Source organism: Coregonus clupeaformis, chromosome 19, assembly GCF_020615455.1.
Source record: "Coregonus clupeaformis isolate EN_2021a chromosome 19, ASM2061545v1, whole genome shotgun sequence".
Classification (NCBI taxonomy): domain Eukaryota; kingdom Metazoa; phylum Chordata; class Actinopteri; order Salmoniformes; family Salmonidae; genus Coregonus; species Coregonus clupeaformis.
In genome coordinates this window covers 1,108,748-1,131,486 of record NC_059210.1, presented here as the reverse complement: position 1 = coordinate 1,131,486, position 22,739 = coordinate 1,108,748, and the positions used below count along the sequence as shown (strand labels likewise).

The 22,739-nt window shown below is 42.8% G+C and overlaps 1 protein-coding gene across 3 annotated transcripts in view; it reads right to left on the bottom strand.

The window, feature by feature from the left end:
- Nucleotides 1–22,739, bottom strand: part of LOC121554752 (TBC1 domain family member 14) — a 75,463-nt gene that overhangs the window by 20,513 nt on the left and 32,211 nt on the right. For 2 of the 3 annotated variants that reach the window (XM_041868491.2, XM_041868492.1), the window contains one exon: nt 5,203–5,330. In XM_041868491.2, coding sequence (XP_041724425.1) covers nt 5,203–5,330 — 128 coding nt within the window. Of the gene's footprint in view, nt 1–5,202; nt 5,331–13,919; nt 13,965–22,739 lie in introns of those variants that run through there. The other variant, XM_041868493.2, reaches the window with a different exon arrangement.

The window sequence follows — 22,739 nt, the reverse complement described above, 5'->3', positions numbered from 1 at the left end:
TACACCTACCAATAAAACTATAGACTGATCATTTCTTTGTCAGTGGGCAAACGTACAGAATCAGCAGGCGATCAAATACTTTTTTCCCTCACTGTACTTTTTAGTTTTTTTCAAGCATTCGGACGGGAGATGAGTGTTACAAATTGTACGAATCAATGGGGTCCCTCAAACTGTAGGTTGGCCGGGTGCCTATATTAGGCTTATGGCTCTAATAATTTTGGATCTCTCACCATTATTTCTCTCATGAGTGTTCATGTTGACCAATATTTTGTCTACGCTAGCCTATTTAAATGATCAAATAAATGTCTGATCAATACACACAATTCTGAACATATTGTCACTTATAATGCTAATACAGAGGCACCAATAAATTGTCCAGTGTACTTAGTATGCTGTTTTCATGTACATTCCCTTATGTATAAGCTTCTAAGGTGACTCAGGCGTTACTAATTATTGTGAAGAAGTGTATCAGTGAACAGTATTCTGTAATTAGTTACAAAACAATAGAAATGCAATTGTTTATTGCTGCTGATGATCAGCTCTGTTGACCATGAGAGCATTTTGCTGAGAAAATGGGGTGAGGTATTCTATTTAGGCTCGGAATGACGTGGCCCATTGTTTACCTTGTTACCTGGCAACGACCACAAGGGTGTTTCAAAGAGCAGTCAAGGGGAGCTCATGAATATAAGCTCCCCGCACACTCAACCTGTTCTTTCAGGCTTCCTGATAGTTAGAGATGAGTGAAAAGGTACAATTTCTTCAATTCTGAGCATTTTAATCGTGTAAAAATATTATGGGTGATGTTTTGGTCATTCAAAGGCTATTTTTACTTGGGAAATAGGATGACTGTGCAGGACCTTTAAACATAAAATGCACTATGCATTATGTGGGTTGAATGCTGTAACACAGAATCAAATAATTAATAAAAGTCCCATGATGGTAGTGACTGCCCAATACTGTTTATCACTTATTAACCATAATGTATTCACATTACTTTATTTTAATAAAACATTTCAGTTTTTTTATTTGATTACTTTAGAATTTCATTCCAAGTCATCATCTCATCTCTATAGAGCTGCTGCCTATGCTGTCTGACAAAATCACTATTTTAGTAGTTATTCAAAGTAAATAAGGCATACTTTGACTGCTGAATACTAACCATCAAATCACTTAGATAATGTATTTTTAGGTAGAGATACCTCGAGAAGCAACTGCTCTATATCCTCTCGATCGTGCATTCTTCTGTCTCTTCTCTCCCTCTCCGGACAAGTAGGTGCACAATGGATTATAGTCATTGTAGTTAATTACCACATTTTCTGCACTAAACTATGTAGAAAATTGGTCTACTGGAAACTACAACTCTCTACTAGATAGCACAGTTCGGGCTTGGTCGGATTTCTCTCTAGAGAAAGTGCACAAAAAACGAACAAAATGGAATTCAAATAATTGAACAGATGTAGGTCAATTAGTTGTTTAAAAACCTATAATCAGATATTTCGGTTAATCACTGAGTGTACAAAACTTTAAGAACACCTTCCTAATATTGAGTTACCCCCCCCTCCCCCCTCTTTTGCCCTCAGAACAGCCTCAATTCGTTGGGGCATGAACTCTACAAGGTGTCAAAAGCGTTCAACAGGGATACTGGCCCATGTTGACTCCAATGCTTCCCACAATTGTGTCATGTTGGCTGGATGTCATTTGGGTGGTGGACCATTCTTGATACACACGGGAAACTATTGAGCGTGAAAAACCCAGCAGTGTTGCAGTTCTTGACACAAACCGGTGCGCCTTGCACCTACTACCATACCCTGTTCAAAAGGCACTTAAATATTTTGTCTTGTCCTTTCACTCTCTGAATGGCACACACAATTCATGTCTCAATTGTCTCAAGGCTTAAAAATCCTACTTTAACCTGTCTCCTCCTCGTCATCTACACTGATTGAAGTGGATTTAACAAATTACAGTGGGGAAAAAAAGTATTTAGTCAGCCACCAATTGTGCAAGTTCTCCCACTTAAAAAGATGAGGTGCCTGTAATTTTCATCATAGGTACACGTCAACTATGACAGACAAATTGAGATTTTTTTTCTCCAGAAAATCACATTGTAGGATTTTTTATGAATTTATTTGCAAATTATGGTGGAAAATAAGTATTTGGTCACCTACAAACAAGCAAGATTTCTGGCTCTCACAGACCTGTAACTTCTTCTTTAAGAGGCTCCTCTGTCCTCCACTCGTTACCTGTATTAATGGCACCTGTTTGAAGTTGTTATCAGTATAAAAGACACCTGTCCACAACCTCAAACAGTCACACTCCAAACTCCACTATGGCCAAGACCAAAGAGCTGTCAAAGGACACCAGAAACAAAATTGTAGACCTGCACCAGGCTGGGAAGGCTGAATCTGCAATAGGTAAGCAGCTTGGTTTGAAGAAATCAACTGTGGGAGCAATTATTAGGAAATGGAAGACATACAAGACCACTGATAATCTCCCTCGATCTGGGGCTCCACGCAAGATCTCACCCCGTGGGGTCAAAATGATCACAAGAACGGTGAGCAAAAATCCCAGAACCACACGGGGGGACCTAGTGAATGACCTGCAGAGAGCTGGGACCAAAGTAACAAAGCCTACCATCAGTAACACACTACGCCGCCAGGGACTCAAATCCTGCAGTGCCAGACGTGTCCCCCTGCTTAAGCCAGGCCCGTCTGAAGTTTGCTAGAGTGCATTTGGATGATCCAGAAGAGGATTGGGAGAATGTCATATGAAACCAAAATATAACTTTTGGGTAAAAACTCAACTCGTCGTGTTTGGAGGACAAAGAATGCTGAGTTGCATCCAAAGAACACCATACCTACTGTGAAGCATGGGGGTGGAAACATCATGCTTTGGGGCTGTTTTTCTGCAAAGGGACCAGGACGACTGATCCGTGTAAAGGAAAGAATGAATGGGGCCATGTATCGTGAGATTTTGAGTGAAAACCTCCTTCCATCAGCAAGGGCATTGAAGATGAAACGTGGCTGGGTCTTTCAGCATGACAATGATCCCAAACACACTGCCCGGGCAACGAAGGAGTGGCTTCGTAAGAAGCATTTCAAGGTCCTGGAGTGGCCTAGCCAGTCTCCAGATCTCAACCCCATAGAAAATCTTTGGAGGGAGTTGAAAGTCTGTGTTGCCCAGCGACAGCCCCAAAACATCACTGCTCTAGAGGAGATCTGCATGGAGGAATGGGCCAAAATACCAGCAACAGTGTGTGAAAACCTTGTGAAGACTTACAGAAAACGTTTGACCTGTGTCATTGCCAACAAAGGGTATATAACAAAGTATTGAGAAACTTTTGTTATTGACCAAATACTTATTTTCCACCATAATTTGCAAATAAATTCATAAAAAATCCTACAATGTGATTTTCTGGAATTATTTTTCTCATTTTGTCTGTCATAGTTGACGTGTACCTATGATGAAAATTACAGGCCTCTCTCATCTTTTTAAGTGGGAGAACTTGCACAATTGGTGGCTGACTAAATACTTTTTCCCCCCACTGTATGTCCTCAGTACAACAAAAGGGAAAAGCCATTCAGATCCATGACTCAAAAGAAGAAACACCATAACTCCTTCCTGCCTCAGTGACATGCTGCTCTGTTCTTGGTGTGTGTGTGGTACTTATGCAGAGCAGCCCTCCAGTGTATAAGTGTGTTTCTGTGCATGCATGTGTGTGTGCGTAGGTGTGAGGTACGGACGCAGGGTGGTCCTCCAGTGTATACGTGTGTGCGTGTGTGTGTGTGGTAGATACGCAGGGCGGTCCTCCAGTGTATGTGTGTGTGTGTGTGTGTGGTACATACGCAGGGCGGTCCTCCAGTGTATACGTGTGTGCGTGTGTGTGTGTGGTACATACGCAGGGTGGTCCTCCAGTGTATACGTGTGTGCGTGGTACATACGCAGGGCGGTCCTCCAGTGTATACGTGTGTGTGTGTGTGTGTGTGTGTGGTACATACGCAGGGCGGTCCTCCAGTGTATACGTGTGTGTGTGTGTGGTACATACGCAGGGCGGTCCTCCAGTGTATGTGTGTGTGTGTGTGTGTGGTACATACGCAGGGCGGTCCTCCAGTGTATACGTGTGTGTGTGTGTGGTACATACGCAGGGCGGTCCTCCAGTGTATGTGTGTGTGTGTGTGTGGTACATACGCAGGGCGGTCCTCCAGTGTATATGTGCGTGTGGTACATACGCAGGGCGGTCCTCCAGTGTATACGTGTGTGGTACATACGCAGGGCGGTCCTCCAGTGTATACGTGTGTGTGTGTGTGTGGTACATACGCAGGGCGGTCCTCCAGTGTATACGTGTGTGTGTGTGTGTGTGGTACATACGCAGGGCGGTCCTCCAGTGTATGTGTGCGTGTGTGTGTGTGGTATATACGCAGGGCGGTCCTCCAGTGTATGTGTGTGTGTGTGTGTGTGTGGTACATACGCAGGGCGGTCCTCCAGTGTATGTGTGCGTGTGTGTGTGTGGTACATACGCAGGGCGGTCCTCCAGTGTATGTGTGTGTGTGTGTGTGTGGTACATACGCAGGGCGGTCCTCCAGTGTATACGTGTGTGTGTGTGTGTGTGGTACATACGCAGGGCGGTCCTCCAGTGTATGTGTGTGTGTGTGGTACATACGCAGGGCGGTCCTCCAGTGTATACGTGTGTGTGTGTGTGTGGTACATACGCAGGGCGGTCCTCCAGTGTATGTGTGTGTGTGTGTGTGTGTGGTACATACGCAGGGCGGTCCTCCAGTGTATGTGTGTGTGTGTGTGTGTGGTACATACGCAGGGCGGTCCTCCAGTGTATGTGTGTGTGTGTGTGGTACATACGCAGGGCGGTCCTCCAGTGTATGTGTGTGTGTGTGTGTGTGTGTGTGTGTGGTACATACGCAGGGCGGTCCTCCAGTGTATGTGTGCGTGTGTGGTACATACGCAGGGCGGTCCTCCAGTGTATGTGTGTGTGTGTGTGTGTGGTACATACGCAGGGCGGTCCTCCAGTGTGTGTGTGTGTGTGTGTGTGTGTGGTACATACGCAGGGCGGTCCTCCAGTGTATGTGTGTGTGTGTGTGTGTGGTACATACGCAGGGCGGTCCTCCAGTGTATACGTGTGTGTGTGTGTGTGGTACATACGCAGGGCGGTCCTCCAGTGTATACGTGTGTGTGTGTGTGTGTGGTACATACGCAGGGCGGTCCTCCAGTATAAGTGCTGTGGTGGAGAGGGGTTCAAAGTCCAGGTTCTTCCTCACACTCTGTCTGGGAGACGGGGGACTGTGGCCAGGTCCATCTCTGCTACTCTTAGTTTCATATTCCTAGAACAGAAAAAACACACACACACAAACTCACATGTACAATGGAATATCATGTTTCACGAGAGAAACTGGTTTTATTTGTCAAGGTCGTATCTGCCACTTTTAGCGTCATATTCCTTTAGACAAAAACCGCACGCACGCTCACAAAAAACACAAATATTCAAAAGGTACAATCAAATATAACAATCAGACGCTTGGGATTATTCACCCGATTGAACAACCAGGAAAGTCTAATTGAAATCTAATGGCTCAGTAGTTGTTCAGTTGTTTCATATTACATAAGAAATACAGTGCTATGAAAAAGTATTTGCCCCCTTTCTAATTTTCTCTACTTTTGCATATCTGTGATACTGAATATTTTCAGATCTTCAACCAAAACCTAATATTAAAGGAAACATAAGTGAACAAATAACAAAACAATTACATATTTATTTCATAAACAAAGTTATGCAACACCCAATTCCCCTGTGTGAAAAAAGTAATTGCCCCCTTACACTCAATAACTGGTTGTGCCACCTTTAGCTGCAATGACTCCAACCAAATGCTTCCTGTAGTTGTTGATCAGTCTCTCACGTCGCTGTGGAGGAATTTTGGCCCACTCTTCCAAGCATCCCCAAACCATGACACCACCACCACCATGCTTGACCTTTGGTATGATGTTCTTACTGTGGAATGTAGTGTTTGGTTTTCGCCAGGCATAATGGGACACATCTCGTCCAAAAAGTTGACTCAAGTTTGCCAAAAAGCACCTGGATGATCATCAAGACTCTTGGAAGAACGAACTATGGACAGATGATTCAAAAGTATAACTTTTTGGACGACATGGTTCCAGTAATGCCTGGCGAAAACCAAACATTGCATTCCACAGTAAGAACATCATACCAAAGGTCAAGCATGGTGGTGGTGGTGTGATGGTTTGGGGATGCTTTGCTGTCTCAGGACCTGGACGACTTGCCTTAATAGAAGGAACCATGAATTCTGCTCTGTATCAGAGAATTCTACAGGAGAATGTCAGACCATCCGTCTGTGAGCTGAAGCGCAGCTGGGTCATGCAGCAAGACAATGATCCAAAACACACAATGAAGTCTACATGAAAATTGCTAAAAAGCAACAAATTGGAAGCTTTGGAATGGCCTAGTCAAAGTCCAGACCTAATCCCAATTGAGATGTTGTGGCAGGACTTGAAACGAGCAGTTCATGCTTGAAAACCCACACATCACTGAGTTAAAGCAGTTCTGCATGGAAGAGTGGGCCAAAATTCCTCCACTGCGACGTGAGAGACTGATCAACAACTACAGGAAGCATTTGGTTGGAGTCATTGCAGCTAAAGGTGGCACAACCAGTTATTGAGTGTAAGGGGGCAATTACTTTTTCACACAGGGGAATTGGGTGTTGCATAACTTTGTTTATGAAATAAATATGTAATTGTTGTGTTATTTGTTCATTTATGTTCCCTTTATCTAATATTAGGTTTTGGTTGAAGATCTGATAACATTCAGTATCACAAATATGCAAAAGTAGAGAAAATTAGAAAGGGGGCAAATACTTTTTCATAGCACTGTAGCTCAACCTCATTGGGATTGGTATGCAGATCCGTGGTCTGGAACAATTACATGAGACCTGGGGGCCTCAGAACCAATTCAAAACTTGAAGCATCTTTATTAAAACCAATATAGAGCAGAGTCTGGTAATGGAAAGAAGCTAGGGGTCTGACATTTCATTTCCTCTAAAGAGCTTTATTTTGTCCCTCGGTCCATTCACGCACCTACACACACACACTTTTTTTCCCACACACCCCAGGTGTTTGTGTTTGCGTCAGGGTTTTCGTTAGGAACATTTTAAATTTACCAGACATTTAAGAAATTTACCGGACCCATATGATTGGTTGTGTAACCTGATTAGGGCGTCCACCCACGGTTCTCAGAATGACAGAAATCACATTTAGTTTATGGCAATTCATCTTAACAGAACATGCCACTCGGATACAACAGCGTGCGCCATTCTTATTGAATTCCGATGAACAAGTAGTTTAGCCTGCTATATTTTCTGGCGCCTCCCTCCTGTCAGCATTGGTCAGGACATTACAGACTGTAGCCAATACGCATAGGCTATCACCTACACTTTGACATGTAGGCTAAATAATTATTAATGTACATTTACATACACGTATGTTTGTTTTTTTACAGAACAGCTAGCATTATTCTGTTTTCAAATCAATTTAAATTAGCTATTTTGGTTAATGGCCTTGGTGCTCTAGCAGATGGCCTTGGTGCCCTGGCAGATTGGGCACCTCTTTAAGTTCAAATGGCCCTGCCCCTAAAATCACGAAATTCCAGGCCTGATCAGACGTCGTTTTTATTGATCTGTTTGTCAGTGTCAGCAGAGTAGGCTACCCTGTAATTTTTGTCGTATTAAAAAAGATTGTGCTAATGTCTCCAGTCATATAAAGTGTATTAGAATTGAATTAAATGTGTTTAAAAAGGCCAACATTTTCTTGTGCAAAGAAAGGAGAAGAAATGTAGGCTCTGATATAGCCTATAGCCTACTCTAAGCCACTACGTGATGCATTGAAATCTTTTTTTGCAATCAGTGATTGAGTTATATTCTTTGCCTAAATTATGACTATCCAATCTAATCATCACATTAGGAATAGTAGGCTATCTTGCATAAGTCTGCAAATACGAGGATGCATGGAATGCTTTTTATAAAGGTGCATTTTTATGGTGAAAATTAGCTTCCCAAAACTTGAAACCTACTTTTCCTCAGCCAACAAGACGAGTAACAAACAGCAAAATGTCAATCTACTATCCCCCATAGTAGAAAAGTTGACCTATTCTGTTGGTCAGCTTGTCGTTCTGTGCGAGAAAGAAATAGCCTATTCCAAACTGACTCTGGGACAGTTGTGGGACGATAGATCCCAAATTCATACAACCAGTAGGCCTAGACTACATCCCAATTTTCTTTAAAGCAATGAGGCTCATGGAACAGACCAGAACGTTTAGCATAAAATATTGATACACTATTATTTATTCACATTATAAAGGGCAGCAATGCGCACGAGGCAGTAGCCTACACGCAAATGTTTGTTTATAATGCAATTAGCGGGAAAACACAATTTCATGTGACAGAGATTAAAATATTCGTTAGACATTTAGAAAGAGGGGCGATCTAAATATTCAACAACTAGCATGGGTTGCTAATATGACTAGCATTGTGCATTTGGCTACTGGACAATGAAAGAAAGTTGATTTGAAAAAGGCTACAGGTTTCAATGGCATATGGAAGCCTTTATAAAATAATTGCCTGCACGTTTGGTTAGATTTTGGCTAGGCTACTTTGAAGCAAAGGTAAGACATGCCTCATAATATGTAGTAAAACGTTCAGGTTTCAAACAATTAAGTATATGCCTCCAGCTCATTGCAAAGTGGTGTGTGACGCCCTGAAGCCTGCCTTGTTGCCTATGCCCTTGAATGGCGAACGGGAAGCGCGCTTCAATTACCAGTTGATAAATAAAAATAGTAGCTCCTTTTAAATCATGGCCATTGTTTTGTTTTTTACACGCGATTGCCTTTAGAATTGTTGTGCAATGATTGGGCTTATTAAAGCATGTTGTTTCACTCCAGCAGCAACAAACAGCTGTTTGAGCTGTATCAGCAGCTCTCGCTCTACATCAACTGGTATTTCAAATCAATTAATAGGCTAAAATGCATTATTTCGCAATGTGATTTTTTTTCCTTCTCCAGGACAATTGGCCGGCGGCAACTTTTTTTCAAAATCGGCTTTTCATTTATTTATTTTTGGGACAAAAGCCGGCTATTACAGGCTAACGGAAACCCTGGCCATATAGCACACAAGGCTGCAGCCTGAGTCAACACCGAGAGATAGAGCTGTACTGTAAGATGTAAGGGGTCAGTGTGTGTGATGAGAGGGGTCAGGTCGGGGACTAGCAGACGCTCTGAGGGCACACCCGGGGACACCCCCACACACAAAATGTGTGTGAGGTCTGTGTTCTGGCGGCTTTTAACTAGAAGTGTCTCCAAAATGGCCTCCAGTGTTTTTACAGTATTTGGTATGACTCCGCTGGGGATCGAACTCCCAACCTTCCAATCTCTGGGCAGACACTAACTACATGGTCACTGAGTTGGTTTATCATAACCAGTATGTTTGCCATGGCCCAGCGTCGTCCGGGGTAGGGGAGGGAATGGCCGGCAGGGATGTAGCTCAGTTGGTAGAGCATGGCGTTTGCAACACCAGGGTTGTGGGTTCGATTCCCACGGGGGGCCAGTATGAAAAATAAAAACAATTATGTATGCACTCACTAACTGTAAGTCGCTCTGAATAAGAGCGTCTGCTAAATGACTAAAAATGTAAATGTAAAGGTGTTGTTGTTTAGGATGTTGGTCAGGCATTCATTATGTTAATGGCTATAAGCATTGTCACACTCAGGCTAGCAACAAGTCTATGAATTCTTAATGAATAAGAAGAAACCAATTCTAGTATAAATGTGTTTGGGGAGTAACAGATTCCAATGTTTGAAGTGTCAGAGTGGCCCACCCCACACTGGGTAATGTGCACAATAGGGTAGCCTAAACAAAATGGTCTTAAAGGAGGATGCCAGGCATGAACGAGGGCCAGAGCCCCACTGATTTAGTTCCCCTTATCACTACCGACAAAGGTGGGCCACTGCACTGCTGGGAAATTGGGAGGCGAGATTCTCAGAGTGCTGTGTCCTATGAGGCGGAAGAGAGAGAGAGAGGACTGAGTGGCGCAGTGGTCTAAGGCACTGCATCGCAGTGCTAACTGTGCCACTAGAGATCCTGGTTCGAATCCAGGCTCTGTCGTAGCCGGCCGCGACCGGGAGACTCATGGGCGGCGCACAATTGGCCCAGCGTCGTCCAGGGTAGGGGAGGGAATGGCCGGCAGGGATGTAGCTCAGTTGATAGAGCATGGCGTTTGCAACGCCAGGGTTGTGGGTTCGATTCCCACGGGGGGCCAGTATAAAAAAAAAAAAAAAGATATGTATTCACTAACTGTAAGTCGCTCTGGATAAGAGCGTCTGCTAAATGACTAAAATGTAAATGTAAAATGACTAGAGAGAGAGAAAGAAAGAGAGAGCAGAGGCGATAAAGAGAGTGGTAGAAATAAAAAAAGAGAAAAGGAGCACGCAATGGGATGGCAAAAGTGAGATGGATTGGTGGATGGATGAGGAAAGATACACTATTGAGTGATGGAAAATCCTGTCCCCCGAGTCCATGTGGTGTATGCTAGAGAGGAGTTGAGCTGGTGATTCAGAGAAACAGTGCCATGAAAAAGTATTTGCCCACTTTCTGATTTCCTCTATTTTTGCATATTTTTGATACAATGTTATCAGATCTTCAACCAATACCTAAATATTAGATAAAGGGAACTGGAGTTTACAAATAACCCCAAAAGGATATCCTTATTTTATTTAATTAACAAAGTTATGCAACACCCAATTCCCCTGTGTGAAAAAGTAATTGCCCCCTTACACTCAATAACTGGTTGTGCCACCTTTAGCTGCAATGACTGCAACCAAATGGATGACATGGGTCCAATTATGCCTGGCGAAAACCAAACACTGCATTCCACAGTAAGAACCTTATACCAACGGTCAAGCATGGTGGTGGTAGTGTGATGGTTTGGGGATACTTTGCTGTCTCAGGACCTGGACGACATGCCATGAATTCTGCTCTGTATCAGAGAATTCTACAGGAGAATGTCAGGCCATCCGTCTGTGAGCTGAAGCGCAGCTGGGTCGTGCAGCAATGATCCAAAACACAAAATGAAATAAATATGTAATTGTTGTGTTATTTGTTCACTTATGTTCCCTTTATCTACAATTAGGTTTTGGTTGAAGATGTGATAACATTCAGTATCACAAATATGCAAAAGTAGAAGAAGAAAAAGGACCACTGAGAAAAGGGAGTCCCAAATCACTCCATCTCTCCGAGTCCTGTCAGCATGTAAAGTGTCCTACCACAGCAGATATAGGCTCACTGTGAAAGACAGTACTGTAGTGGATAGAGAGTGAGGAGGGGAATTTGGCAACTAGGGAGGAAGCCTTGCCTGCTAGCCGGGGGATGGGGGAGAAGCTGTGAGTCTGCATTACTGAGAGAATGGGAGGAGGGGAGCGGAAGGGGGATTGAAATCTGACACCTCTTCAGCGCCATTGCAGGTGCCACTAGCAAGGTGAAATGAAATACAGGCCGAGTGTGCTTGTGTGTGTGTGTGAGGGAGGGAGAAAGAGGGGAGAGGAAAGGGAGTGTAATATATTATATTATATGTGGTTATGGCCACAGCCCTACTACCCAATTGCTTCCACTTCTGCTCTCTCACCAATCACAGGCTGAGAGAAAAGCTAACCACATTATCTCTGATTAGTACCATAGTAAACACATTTACCAAACAGATTTTTCTGCTCTCAACTGAAATAGCCTAGCTTAGCATTTCAGCTAACACAGCTAACACGAACATAAACCTCTGCTTTATGTGCTGTTGAATTAGCCTAGTCCAGCATTTCACTGCTGCCACTAGGACGTCATAACAGTAATCCTGAAATCATATAGGGAGACTGGCTTTAGCATTTTTAGAGGCTCAGGTGGCAACGGAATCCCAGGGTTACCTGTCTCCAGGGGAACCTGCATCGTTACACCAAGGTTCTATATCTATGGTTTCATTAACTTTCTCTCATTTCCTGATGACGTAAGTGGCTCTTTGTGTCTGTTTGCATGCCTGGCCAGTCTGCCTGGTTCCATGGTTCAGTGTTTTGAGTGATGGCATTTAGAATAGCAGAAACTAAGCAATAAGCAAAAACAGACAGTACATGGTCTAGTTGTTACTAGGGCTGGAAATTGATAGGGACCTCACGATACGATATTATCAAAATACTTAGGTTTCCGATACGATATGTATTGCAATTCTAATGATTCTATAGGTACTGCGATTCGATATTGCAGTTTTATTGCAATTTGATGTTTCAAACATATTTCCCACTATATGTCTGATGCAGAGAGACAACAGAAAATGTGTTTTGATCAGTCATGGGAAATAAGTGTTGAAAACATGTTGGCTCACTATTTAAAAATAAAATGGAGAAAAAGCAGGTACACCCGATTAGCGCTAGCAAACGTTATCTAGCAAAAAAAAGGAGATCGATAAAGTTGTATTGTATTGTATTGTAATAGTCTCCTACTACACAGGACAGAGTAATACAAATTAATGGTAGGAATGAGACTTGGTTCATTTTTTGTGGAACCATGCAAAAGACCACAGCGGGGGGCCAATACCAATCCACTACTTTTCATGGAGTTCAACATCCCCTAGTCTAGTGCACATGGAGGAAATGTTTGGAAAGTCTATTTACTGCCCTGGGTCAGGATTGAGCACTCCACATCTCCTTCCTCTTCCCACACAGAGAGAGGTTAGAGAGACCCAGAGGGTGTGGGTGTCAGAGTGGTCTCTGGCTGTGGGCTGTTTTCCATCTGTGAAAACCGAAAAGGGCACTCGGCCTCTCCCAAAGGAGCTGAACATCACTTCAGACCGACACCCAAGAGGCAGGAAGGGCAAGTCTGAGCCGAGACAGTGACAGTCAACACACAGACAGTAAACAGCCTGCCAGCAAGACAATAATAATCATATCATATTAAATCACAACCTTAACACACACACACGCACCTATGGGTGAGCTACAGCTATAAAAAGGAGGAGGAATGACTGTATATAAAAAGGGAAGACTGAGTCGAGAGAGAAAAACAACAAAATATCCTTTGTGTCAATTATGAAATGTCTTATGTAATGGCCTGACAATAGGCGGACAAAATTTTGACCAGCATTCGCTGTCTACAACCCACAGAGCTGCATGCAGAAAGTGTTAATTGTGTTAGTTGAGAGCTAAAATTGAGAGCTATGCACATCATAAAGCTACTGCAGAGTCGTCAAACACTGACTGAAGAAACCCGACCATCCTTCATCTTTGAAATGAACCTATCCGCTTCATGTATCTTCAGTTGGGAGAGACAAATTAGAACAAGGAAACCCCTTGACACACTTTTTAGCAGGGAACACAGAGAGACCACGCCATCTCCCTGCTTGGCATTCCTGAGCTGCACTTTTCACGTGTCATGCCCTCCCACGGACCACGGAGAGGGCAAACAGACAAACACCAGACACTTCTACAAGGAAAACATGAGTCTGCAGAAAAAGACAACGTTGTTGCATTTCTTAGACAGGTCGTATTACAATGAATACACTGCTGGACAAATCTAATACACAAAGATTGGTCAGCAGAAGCTGGCAAAATACCTTCAAAAAGAAACGTCACACTCTCACCACACATATACTTCTTTACCTAAGAGAGATGAGCTGAAAGAGGATGATATGTAAAGGCTAACCCTACTGTCCTCTACCTCCCTCTGTCTCTCTCGCTCACTCCATAATTCCTTATCTTTCTACTCCGTCATTTTTCCTACTGTCAGACGGGGAAAGATACAGAACAAGAGAGGAGAGACTGTAGACTGCTGTGCTCGCCCCCTCATTCTCAAGCTGAAACGCACGCGTCAGCTCACTCACCATGAACGCTGCAGTTCCGTACAGACACCCAGACCAACCGGGGGGGTTAAACTTCACAAACCGTCACGGCTGCTCCCGTCGGCCCGGCTACAGCCCACACAGAGGACGAGGAAGAGGTCAGGGGGACAGCAGGCCCGTCGATGGGACACACCCCGAGCTGGAGCTGATGCAGCAGCATGATACCGCTCTCTCTCTCGCTCTCTCGCACTCCCCTCCCTCGCTCTCTCCTTGCTTCTCTCCTTCCCAGCATGCACAATGACGCTACACTGAGAGGCCCCGCATCAGTGCACAACACAGAGGATCAGATCTCTCTCTTCAGGGTGTGTGTGTGTGTGTGTGGGCGATTCAGCACTGCTGTGCTCCATTATTCACAGTCGCTGCGCTGAAAAGGAGCTCACCGATCTCCTGTGCCCAGCCAGCCACTCTAATCAGTCCCAGATTAATGGATACAGGATCCATTTCTCATCCAATCCTCCTCTCTGCTATAGCAATCCATCTTCTCGGCGCTCTGACAGCGATGCCTTGGGTCATGTGCTGTGTGGAGCTTTTTGTCGTGTCTTCTCTCCCCATCTCTTTCTCTATTTCATTCCACCTCGCTCTCTCTCTTAAATTATAGCCTGTTCTCCCGTGTCCAGCAACTCTGTTTAGCCTCAGAGGAGGGCCCAGGGCTAAAAGGGGGAACAGGGATTGGCTGACTCCCAGGTGATTGACAGCTAGGTACCGGTGGGTCAAGGGGGGCTATGAAACATACAGTACGTATAGGAAAATACGGAACACTCCCACTGGGAATATTGTTTACAGTGTGAGCTATATTAGTCTGCATCAATCAAGAATGATAATGTGTGTTTAAATTTAAATCAACCATTCATGGTTGTGAATTCATAACGTATCTGGGGTATGAAAATGAACACGTAGGCTTCACCGCCCCTCAGACATATTACCAAGAGAAATACCCTGACTTACAACACAGGAATGCTGATAATTAGAAAGATAAAGCTCGACAGTTGAATTACGGCCTATAGAGTGACGGTGCAATAAAGCAGAATAAATACAGCAGTAGACTAATAAAAACAGAAAACAGAGACTCATTAGTCCTCGTCCACAGGACACACGGCCCACCCCCTGACACCAGGCAGCGCTTGCCATGGCGAGACAATGGCTTCCTGGCAGGTGCTGAAAATCTAGCCTTACCATCTGAGACCAGGCACCAGGGACAGGGTTACCACCGCAGGAGATGAGAATGCCTTAGGCTAGATTGGGTTAAAGGGGGAGAGGCTGTGTGGGGTAGGTATACGGAGCTCACCTGGCTAGCAGGAGGACTCCAGTTTCTGTCCACACCCACTGAAAGGATCGGATGGTGGAGATTGGCCTATACTTGTAGTCAAGTGACTCTTTGGCCTCTTTAAAATTGGAGGACCCCAGGTAATGGTGTCACTTCATAGTTCACACTATCACAGGAGTCGGATACAATGACGGCAAATTATGGTTAAACTTAAGGCAGGGAAGTGGTACAATTTCAAACATGGATCATCTCAGACCCACCAGTCAATAATCAAGCTTTGTTCCTGAAGGGCTTCTAACCAAGCAAACAGTCAACCCTAGAAGCAGCAGAGTACCAATAAAGTTAGGTGAAAAGGTGAAGAAGTCCAGAAAAGACACACTTTCAAACCCTCTAGCTATACCGAGTGAAGCTACTGCTAGGAAACCCCTGTGTAGTCAGATGAGGGGAAGGATATCATTCATTTCAGCGCTCTAGGTAAGTATAGGCCTACCACGGGATGTCTTTACAAACGCAGAACAAGTAACGGGTTAGAGGTACACACTTCCCTGTCTGCAGTCTAAACAGGGATTGTAAACTCTGATGGGGGACACCAAAAAATCTGAACTCATGAAGGACCGCAGTGGCTCGCGGGTCTGCATATCTACATCCGTACCCATACATGCAGCCAGAGCCAGCCTTAGCCGTTTGGGGGCCCAAAGTGAAGTTTTGTTGAGGCTTTGAGACACACATGCATGCAGTTGCACACGGGTGGTTGACATGCCACTGAAAAACAGAAGCATGATAGTTTAACATACTTGAAAGTTGTAATTCATTATGTGAATCTGAATTATTGTTATTATTATTATCTCCGCCGGGCTGGGCAGATAAAGAGCAGGATTCCAGGGGGGAAATTGAAAGATTTAGAGTTAAGTCTTTGCGACCATCGCAAAGAGAAAAGCTTCGGGAGAAATGGGCAAACTCAAAAAAAGAGGTGTAGAGAAAAGAAAAGTTTAGAATTGTTTAACTCATTCACTCGTTCCAGTAATATTGTTTTAAAACGTATTTATTTCGTCCTATGGTGTGACATGTCCTTTGGTGTGACAATAGAAATTGGACAAAATGAAAACATAAAAATCATCATGGAACATGTGGCAAGTGATCGCCGCATGCCCCACAAGTAGATTTGTGGATTTATAAAAGGTTTGTCAAAATTAAATTTAAATATTATTCAAAATTAGAGACTAGACACTTTGCACCATTATCAAATAAAATGCCTTATTTTACTGAATTTCCACAAGGTAACACATTATTGTGTTAGGAATGACAAAGAATGATGACATGTAATTTTCTCATCGAAATTATACATCTTAAGCATAATAATTGTCATGTCACACCGGAGGACAAATTCAAGGCTCAAATGTATGAAACGGTTCATAAAATGTGGCATAAAAAATGTAATCATAACCGACCACATACATTAAAAATATTCAGACTTAGTAACTTACAGTTGTGGTCAAAAGTTTTGATAATGACACAAGTATTGGTCTTCACAAAGTTCGCTGCTTCAGTGTTATGAGACATTTTTGTCAGATGTTACTATGGTATACTGAAGTATAATTACAAGCATTCCATAAGTGTCAAAGGCTTTTATTGACAATTACATTAAGTTTATGCAAAGAGTCAATATTTGCAGTGCTGACCCTTCTTTTTCAAGACCTCTGCAATCCGCCCTGGCATGCTGTCAATTAACTTCTGGGCCACATCCTGACTGATGGCAGCCCATTCTTGCATAATCAATGCTTGGAGTTTGTCAGAATTTGTGGGGTTTTGTTTGTCCACCCGCCTCTTGAGGATCGACCACACGTTCTCAATGGGATTAAGGTCTGGGGAGTTTCCTGGCCATGGACCCAAAATGTAAATGTTATGTTCCCCGAGCCACTTAGTTACCACTTTTGCCTTATGGTAAGGTGCTCCATTATGCTGGAAAAGGCATTGGTCATCACCAAAATGTTCTTGGATGGTTGGGAGAAGTTGCTCTCGGAGGATGTGTTGGTACCATTCTTTATTCATGGCTGTGTTAGGCAAAATTGTGAGTGAGCCCACTACCTTGGCTGAGAAGCAACCCCACACATGAATGGTCTCAGGATGCTTTACTGTTGGCATGACACAGGACTGATGGTAGCGCTTACCTTGTCTTCTCCAGACAAGGTGTTTTCCGGATGCCCCAAACAATCGGAAAGGGGATTCATCAGAGAAAATGACTTTACCCCAGTCCTCAGCAGTCCAATCCCTGTACCTTTTGCAGAATATCAGTCTGTCCCTGATGTTTTTCCTGGAGAGAAGTGGCTTCTTTGCTGCCCTTCTTGACAATAGGCCATCCTCCAAAAGTCTTCGCCTCACTGTGCGTGCAGATGCACTCACACCTGCCTGCTGCCATTCCTGAGCAAGCTCTGCACTGGTGGTGCTTCGATCCCGCAGCTGAATCAACTTTAGGAGACGGTCCTGGCGCTTGCTGGACTTTCTTGGGCGCCCTGACGCCTTCTTCACAACAATTGAAACTCTCTCCTTGAAGTTCTTGATGATCCGATAAATGGTTGATTTAGGTGCAATCTTACTAGCAGCAATATCCTTGCCTGTGAAGCCCTTTTTGTGCAAAGCAATGATGACGGCACGTGTTTCCTTGCAGCTAACCATGGTTAACAGAGGAAGAACAATGATTTCAAGCAACACCCTCCTTTTAAAGCTTCCAGTCTGTTATTCTAACTCAATCAGCATGACAGAGTGATCTCCAGCCTTGTCCTCGTCAACACTCTCACCTGTGTTAACAAGAGAATCACTGACATGATGGCAGCTGGTCCTTTTGTGGCAGGGCTGAAATGCAGTGGACATTTTTTGGGGGGGATTAAGTTCATTTTCATGGCAAAGAGGGACTTTGCAATTAATTGCAATTAATCTGATCACTCTTCATGACATTCTGGAGTATATGCAAATTGCCATAATCAAAACTGAGGCAGCAGACTGTGAAAATTAGTATTTGTGTCATTCTCAAAACCTTTGACCACGATTGTAGTATCATACCATCAAAATATAGTAATATATATATATATATATATTTCAGTGTCCTCGATTATCCTCCCATGAATAGAAACAAACGCAGCATATGGTTTCTTTTCACCGTTCACTCCACAGTGCTTTGAAGCATGAAACACACCAAGAATCTCACTGCCCATAGACTGCTGATAGGTACTTATCACAGTGGGGTGAACGGTGAAAAGAAACCATATGCTGCATTTGTTTCTATTCATGGGGGGATAATCGAGGACACTGAAATATGGACTTGTATTTACTTCTCTTGCTTGAACAAAAGCGATACGAACCTACCGTTTCTACTTGTAGAATAGCAACGCTCGTCAGTGGTCAACAACTTGACTTTGAGCCAATCAGAGAGCACGAACCCCCACGTGGGGGAGCCAGCAGGAGTGACAACAAAAAAGGAGGGCATTCTCTCAGTACATCCACGGATGAGCCAGTTACACTTCATAGGCAATGTAGGCTATGGGATGGTACAGATGCAATGCGCACAACACTAAAATACTTCCTCCAAGCTAGCTAACCACTGTAGTATTTACATTATAATTAAATCACAATGGTTTCCATGAAACAGCTGCCTGTGTTAGCTGCGGAGTTAGTGCAGTGTCCTTAGCTAGTTAGCTAGCTATGTTGTGCTAGCTAACGAATATGCTAATGTTAGCTAGCTAGCTAAACTTTTGGCTATGGGCTGGCACTGGAAGTATGGGATTATGGAGAGTAAATCAAATTGTTTCTTTGTCATCTTTCTAGGTAGTTAACTAGCTGTGGCCATCTGGCTATTATCAACATGGGCTTTAGAACCTCACAATAGCAACATTAGCACAGCTAGCGAACATCGGAATCTAGACCATAAGCAACACACACAGACATGCATTGTCAAACAACGCTACTGCCACCTTCTGGTTTGGAGTATTTTAACAAGGCAGAGTGGCTGACAACCTCAAGGTCTTTGCTGTGTCAACACAAATGATTGACTGCCGACACCGTTCAGAGGTGCTAAGTACTGTCGGCAGGCAAGCGTTTGACAATCCTACTGGTGTGTCTGAGTTTTAAGAATAGAAGTGGACTTAAGATAAATGTCACGGCTCTGGGCCTTCACATGACAATGACGTGGCCACGTAGACATACCACCTGGGCGTACAGTACATGTACATAGCATGAGATTTTAGAGGGAAAGTGGGGAAATGTCATTTCCACCACAGTCATTTCCACCACGGTGTTCATTGTGGTGGTAAAGACAGGTTGTGGTGGAAATGACATTGTTCGTGCTAAACAGCAAATTATTTGGGCTATAATACTGATACTAAATTCAAAAACAGTTTTAACAATATTACAATATTGTTGGTAAATAAGAGAACAATAGATAAGTAGGTTTGACATGATGTCTTGGCTCTTTCTTTAAGATGGCAAGCAATACCACAGCACAGAGGTCAAGATCATACAGAGAAAGAATAAAATCAGATCCACTTAAATATGCAGAGTCCCTCAAGAAGGACAGAGAAAGATACCTGAAGAAAAAGCAACAAGGTGTTGTTAAATCTGTGACAGAAATGCCGAAAAGAGAACAACGAAAAATGAGAAGACAGTGGCGAATTTCTCAACGAAACAGACGTAGGAAATGGAAAATGGTCTCAGCAGTGAATAGTTTCATGGCACATACAACACCACCACCATCACCAGACAACATGAGTGTTAATGCAGAAGACATCCCTGAAACACCTCAGCTGTGTGAGCCTACACCAGAGAGAACTCCACAGAGGAAAAGAGGGAGAAAAAAGGTTGCGAAGGCAAAAGCAAAGGTGTACAGAGATCTTAATGACATTAAACAAAAGCTTGAGGATGCCCTCAGAAAAGTTGAAAAATACAAAAAAGAAGTAATCGACTGAAGAAGAACCTGGGGATCCTAGAGTCACCTAAAATGAAAACAAAGCAACAGATGCAGCAAGAAAGCAAGCAATTAAAGAAGACACTCCTATTCCATAACACCATTATGTCAGAAATAAGAAAAAAGTATCAGAATGTTGACAATCGTAAAGCTCGGCAACTGATCTCCAAACTTGTGGCTGGCAAGATCTTAAAAAAATACCGCCTGGTCACCATGGCCAAGAAGGAGTTTGGATTCTCTACAAAACTAATCAGGACAAACATGACAAGGGCCGACAAACTCAAATACACCCGCAAAACACAACGAAACAGAGTCAGCCAAGAAGTGAAGGAAAAGATAACAAAGTTTTTAGAACGCGACGATAACAGTAGGGCCACTACTGGAAAGAAAGAGACAATTACAAAGATGAAAAATAAAATGCAAAAGCGCTTCCTGGTGGATTCTATGCAGACACTGCACCTGAAGTTTAGACACGAGAATCCCGAAGTCAGACTCTCCTATGCAGAGTTTTGCAAAAAGCAACCCTAGAAAACAGTGAAGAAATGATTTGCTGATTTTTAACACAAATTCATGTTTTTTCATTTTTTGGATTGTTTTTAATTTAAAAATATTGGTGATATGTTTTTGTTCACAAATGCTGTTGCTTATTGATTTGCTCTGGTTCACCACATAGAGCAGTAGAAAAATTGTTTTTAATTGGAAGTTGCCTATCTGTCATTTCCGCCACACACTGTCTCTTCCGCCACGCCATGTCATTTCCACCACAACACATATTTTAAAGTAAAACATATAAAAAACATACAATCAAACCAACTATATTCAGTGGTGTTGATAATTGTGCAGTTAGGGCTAAGATTTGTGTATACACTTTGAGAAATATATGATTTTGAGCTATGATAAGAAAATGAAATGTTCCATTGACCTAGTTTTAGGTGTTTTTTAGTGTAAACATTGTAAAATCTTTACAGTTACATTTCTGAAAAAAATAATAAATTACAAATTTGAACAGATATGTGTGTGCTATTTAATCAAATATATTTATAACAGAAGATATTTCATTATTTTCTCTTAAAAATACATGTTTTGTTATGTGATGGAAATGACCGTTTTCTTGGACTGTCAGATAAAAATGGCAAAAAATATATATTAGTAAATACAAATCATCACAGCCAACTTCAGGGAAGGTTTCCAGACAGATTGAGAAACCAACTGATACTAAAAAATTGTTTGTAGAAATGTTTTTATTTTCTGAAACTGTCTAGCTCAAAGAGTACCATAGTTGAAGAATTACCCACATACGCTACACACCTTATCATACTTCATATACCTATATAGACATTCAGCACACACACCCCTTCATAGTGCATACCTTTACCAGGTTATTACACAATAGGTTCAGACCAGCTGTCTAAGAGGATGGACATCACTTTAGTACACTTCACACTCATTGTGTGTGTGTGTGTGTGTGTGTGTGTGTATGTGTATGTGTGAGTGAGAGAGAGACACAGGGGAACTAGATATCAGTCCAGCTGCAAACGGAGACAAATTTCCTCTCTGACCCTCAGGTCACAGGACCCATTAGGTCATATAGACCAAAGCTGACCTGTTGCCTCCAGCCTTCTCAGTTGAACCACAGTGTCAGTCTGATCTATATTACTTAGGGTAGTGGCTTGTATTGGTAATCAATGGCCACTTACAGGTAACAGGAATAAACACTCAATGTGGTAGTGTTGTGAAGTAGGCCATAGAATGTAAAGGGTAATTATATGGTGTCTTTGCGCTCACACACATTTACAATATGGTAAATTATAGGACACATTTATCCCTCTGCGCACATTTTGTATTGTTAAGTGCATTGTATACTGTAGAGGACCTTTTCATGGTGCAGGGCTTGACTTTAACTTTTTTAGCCAGGACTGATTTTTTACTTGTCCAAAAGCTCAAGCCACTTGTCCCACCCTCCAAAAAAAGTTATGTAACACCATTTTTACATCATCGTATGATGCAAGGAACCACTTTACAAAATAAAATGCATTACTATCTTTTTTAACATAGAGAATCAGACAAAAATGTAGGCTACACTCTGTGCCTATTGGCTTCTTTGCAGTGATGTAAAGAACTGTAACTAAGTTTTTGGGGGTATCCATACTTTATTATTTATATTTCTGACAACTTTTACTTTTACTCCACTACATTCCTAAAGAAAATATGTACTTTCTACTCCAATCCATTTTCCTTGACACCCAAAAGTACTTGTTACATTTCGAATGCTCAGGCAGGACAGCAATATAACACGTTGTCATCCCTACTGCCTCTGATCTGGCAGACTCACTAAACACAAATACTGCGTTTGTAAATCATGTCTGAGTGTTGGCGTGTGCCCCTGGCTGTCCGAAAAAAAGAGAAGAAAATCGGACTGTCTTGTTTGCTTAATAAGGAATTTGACGTGTAGCATTTACTTTTACTCAAGTATGACAATTGAATACTTTTTCCACCACAGTATTTAAGTACATTTAAAACCAGATACCATTAGACAAGTAGTATTTACTAGGTGACTCACTTTTACTGGAGTCATTTTCTATTA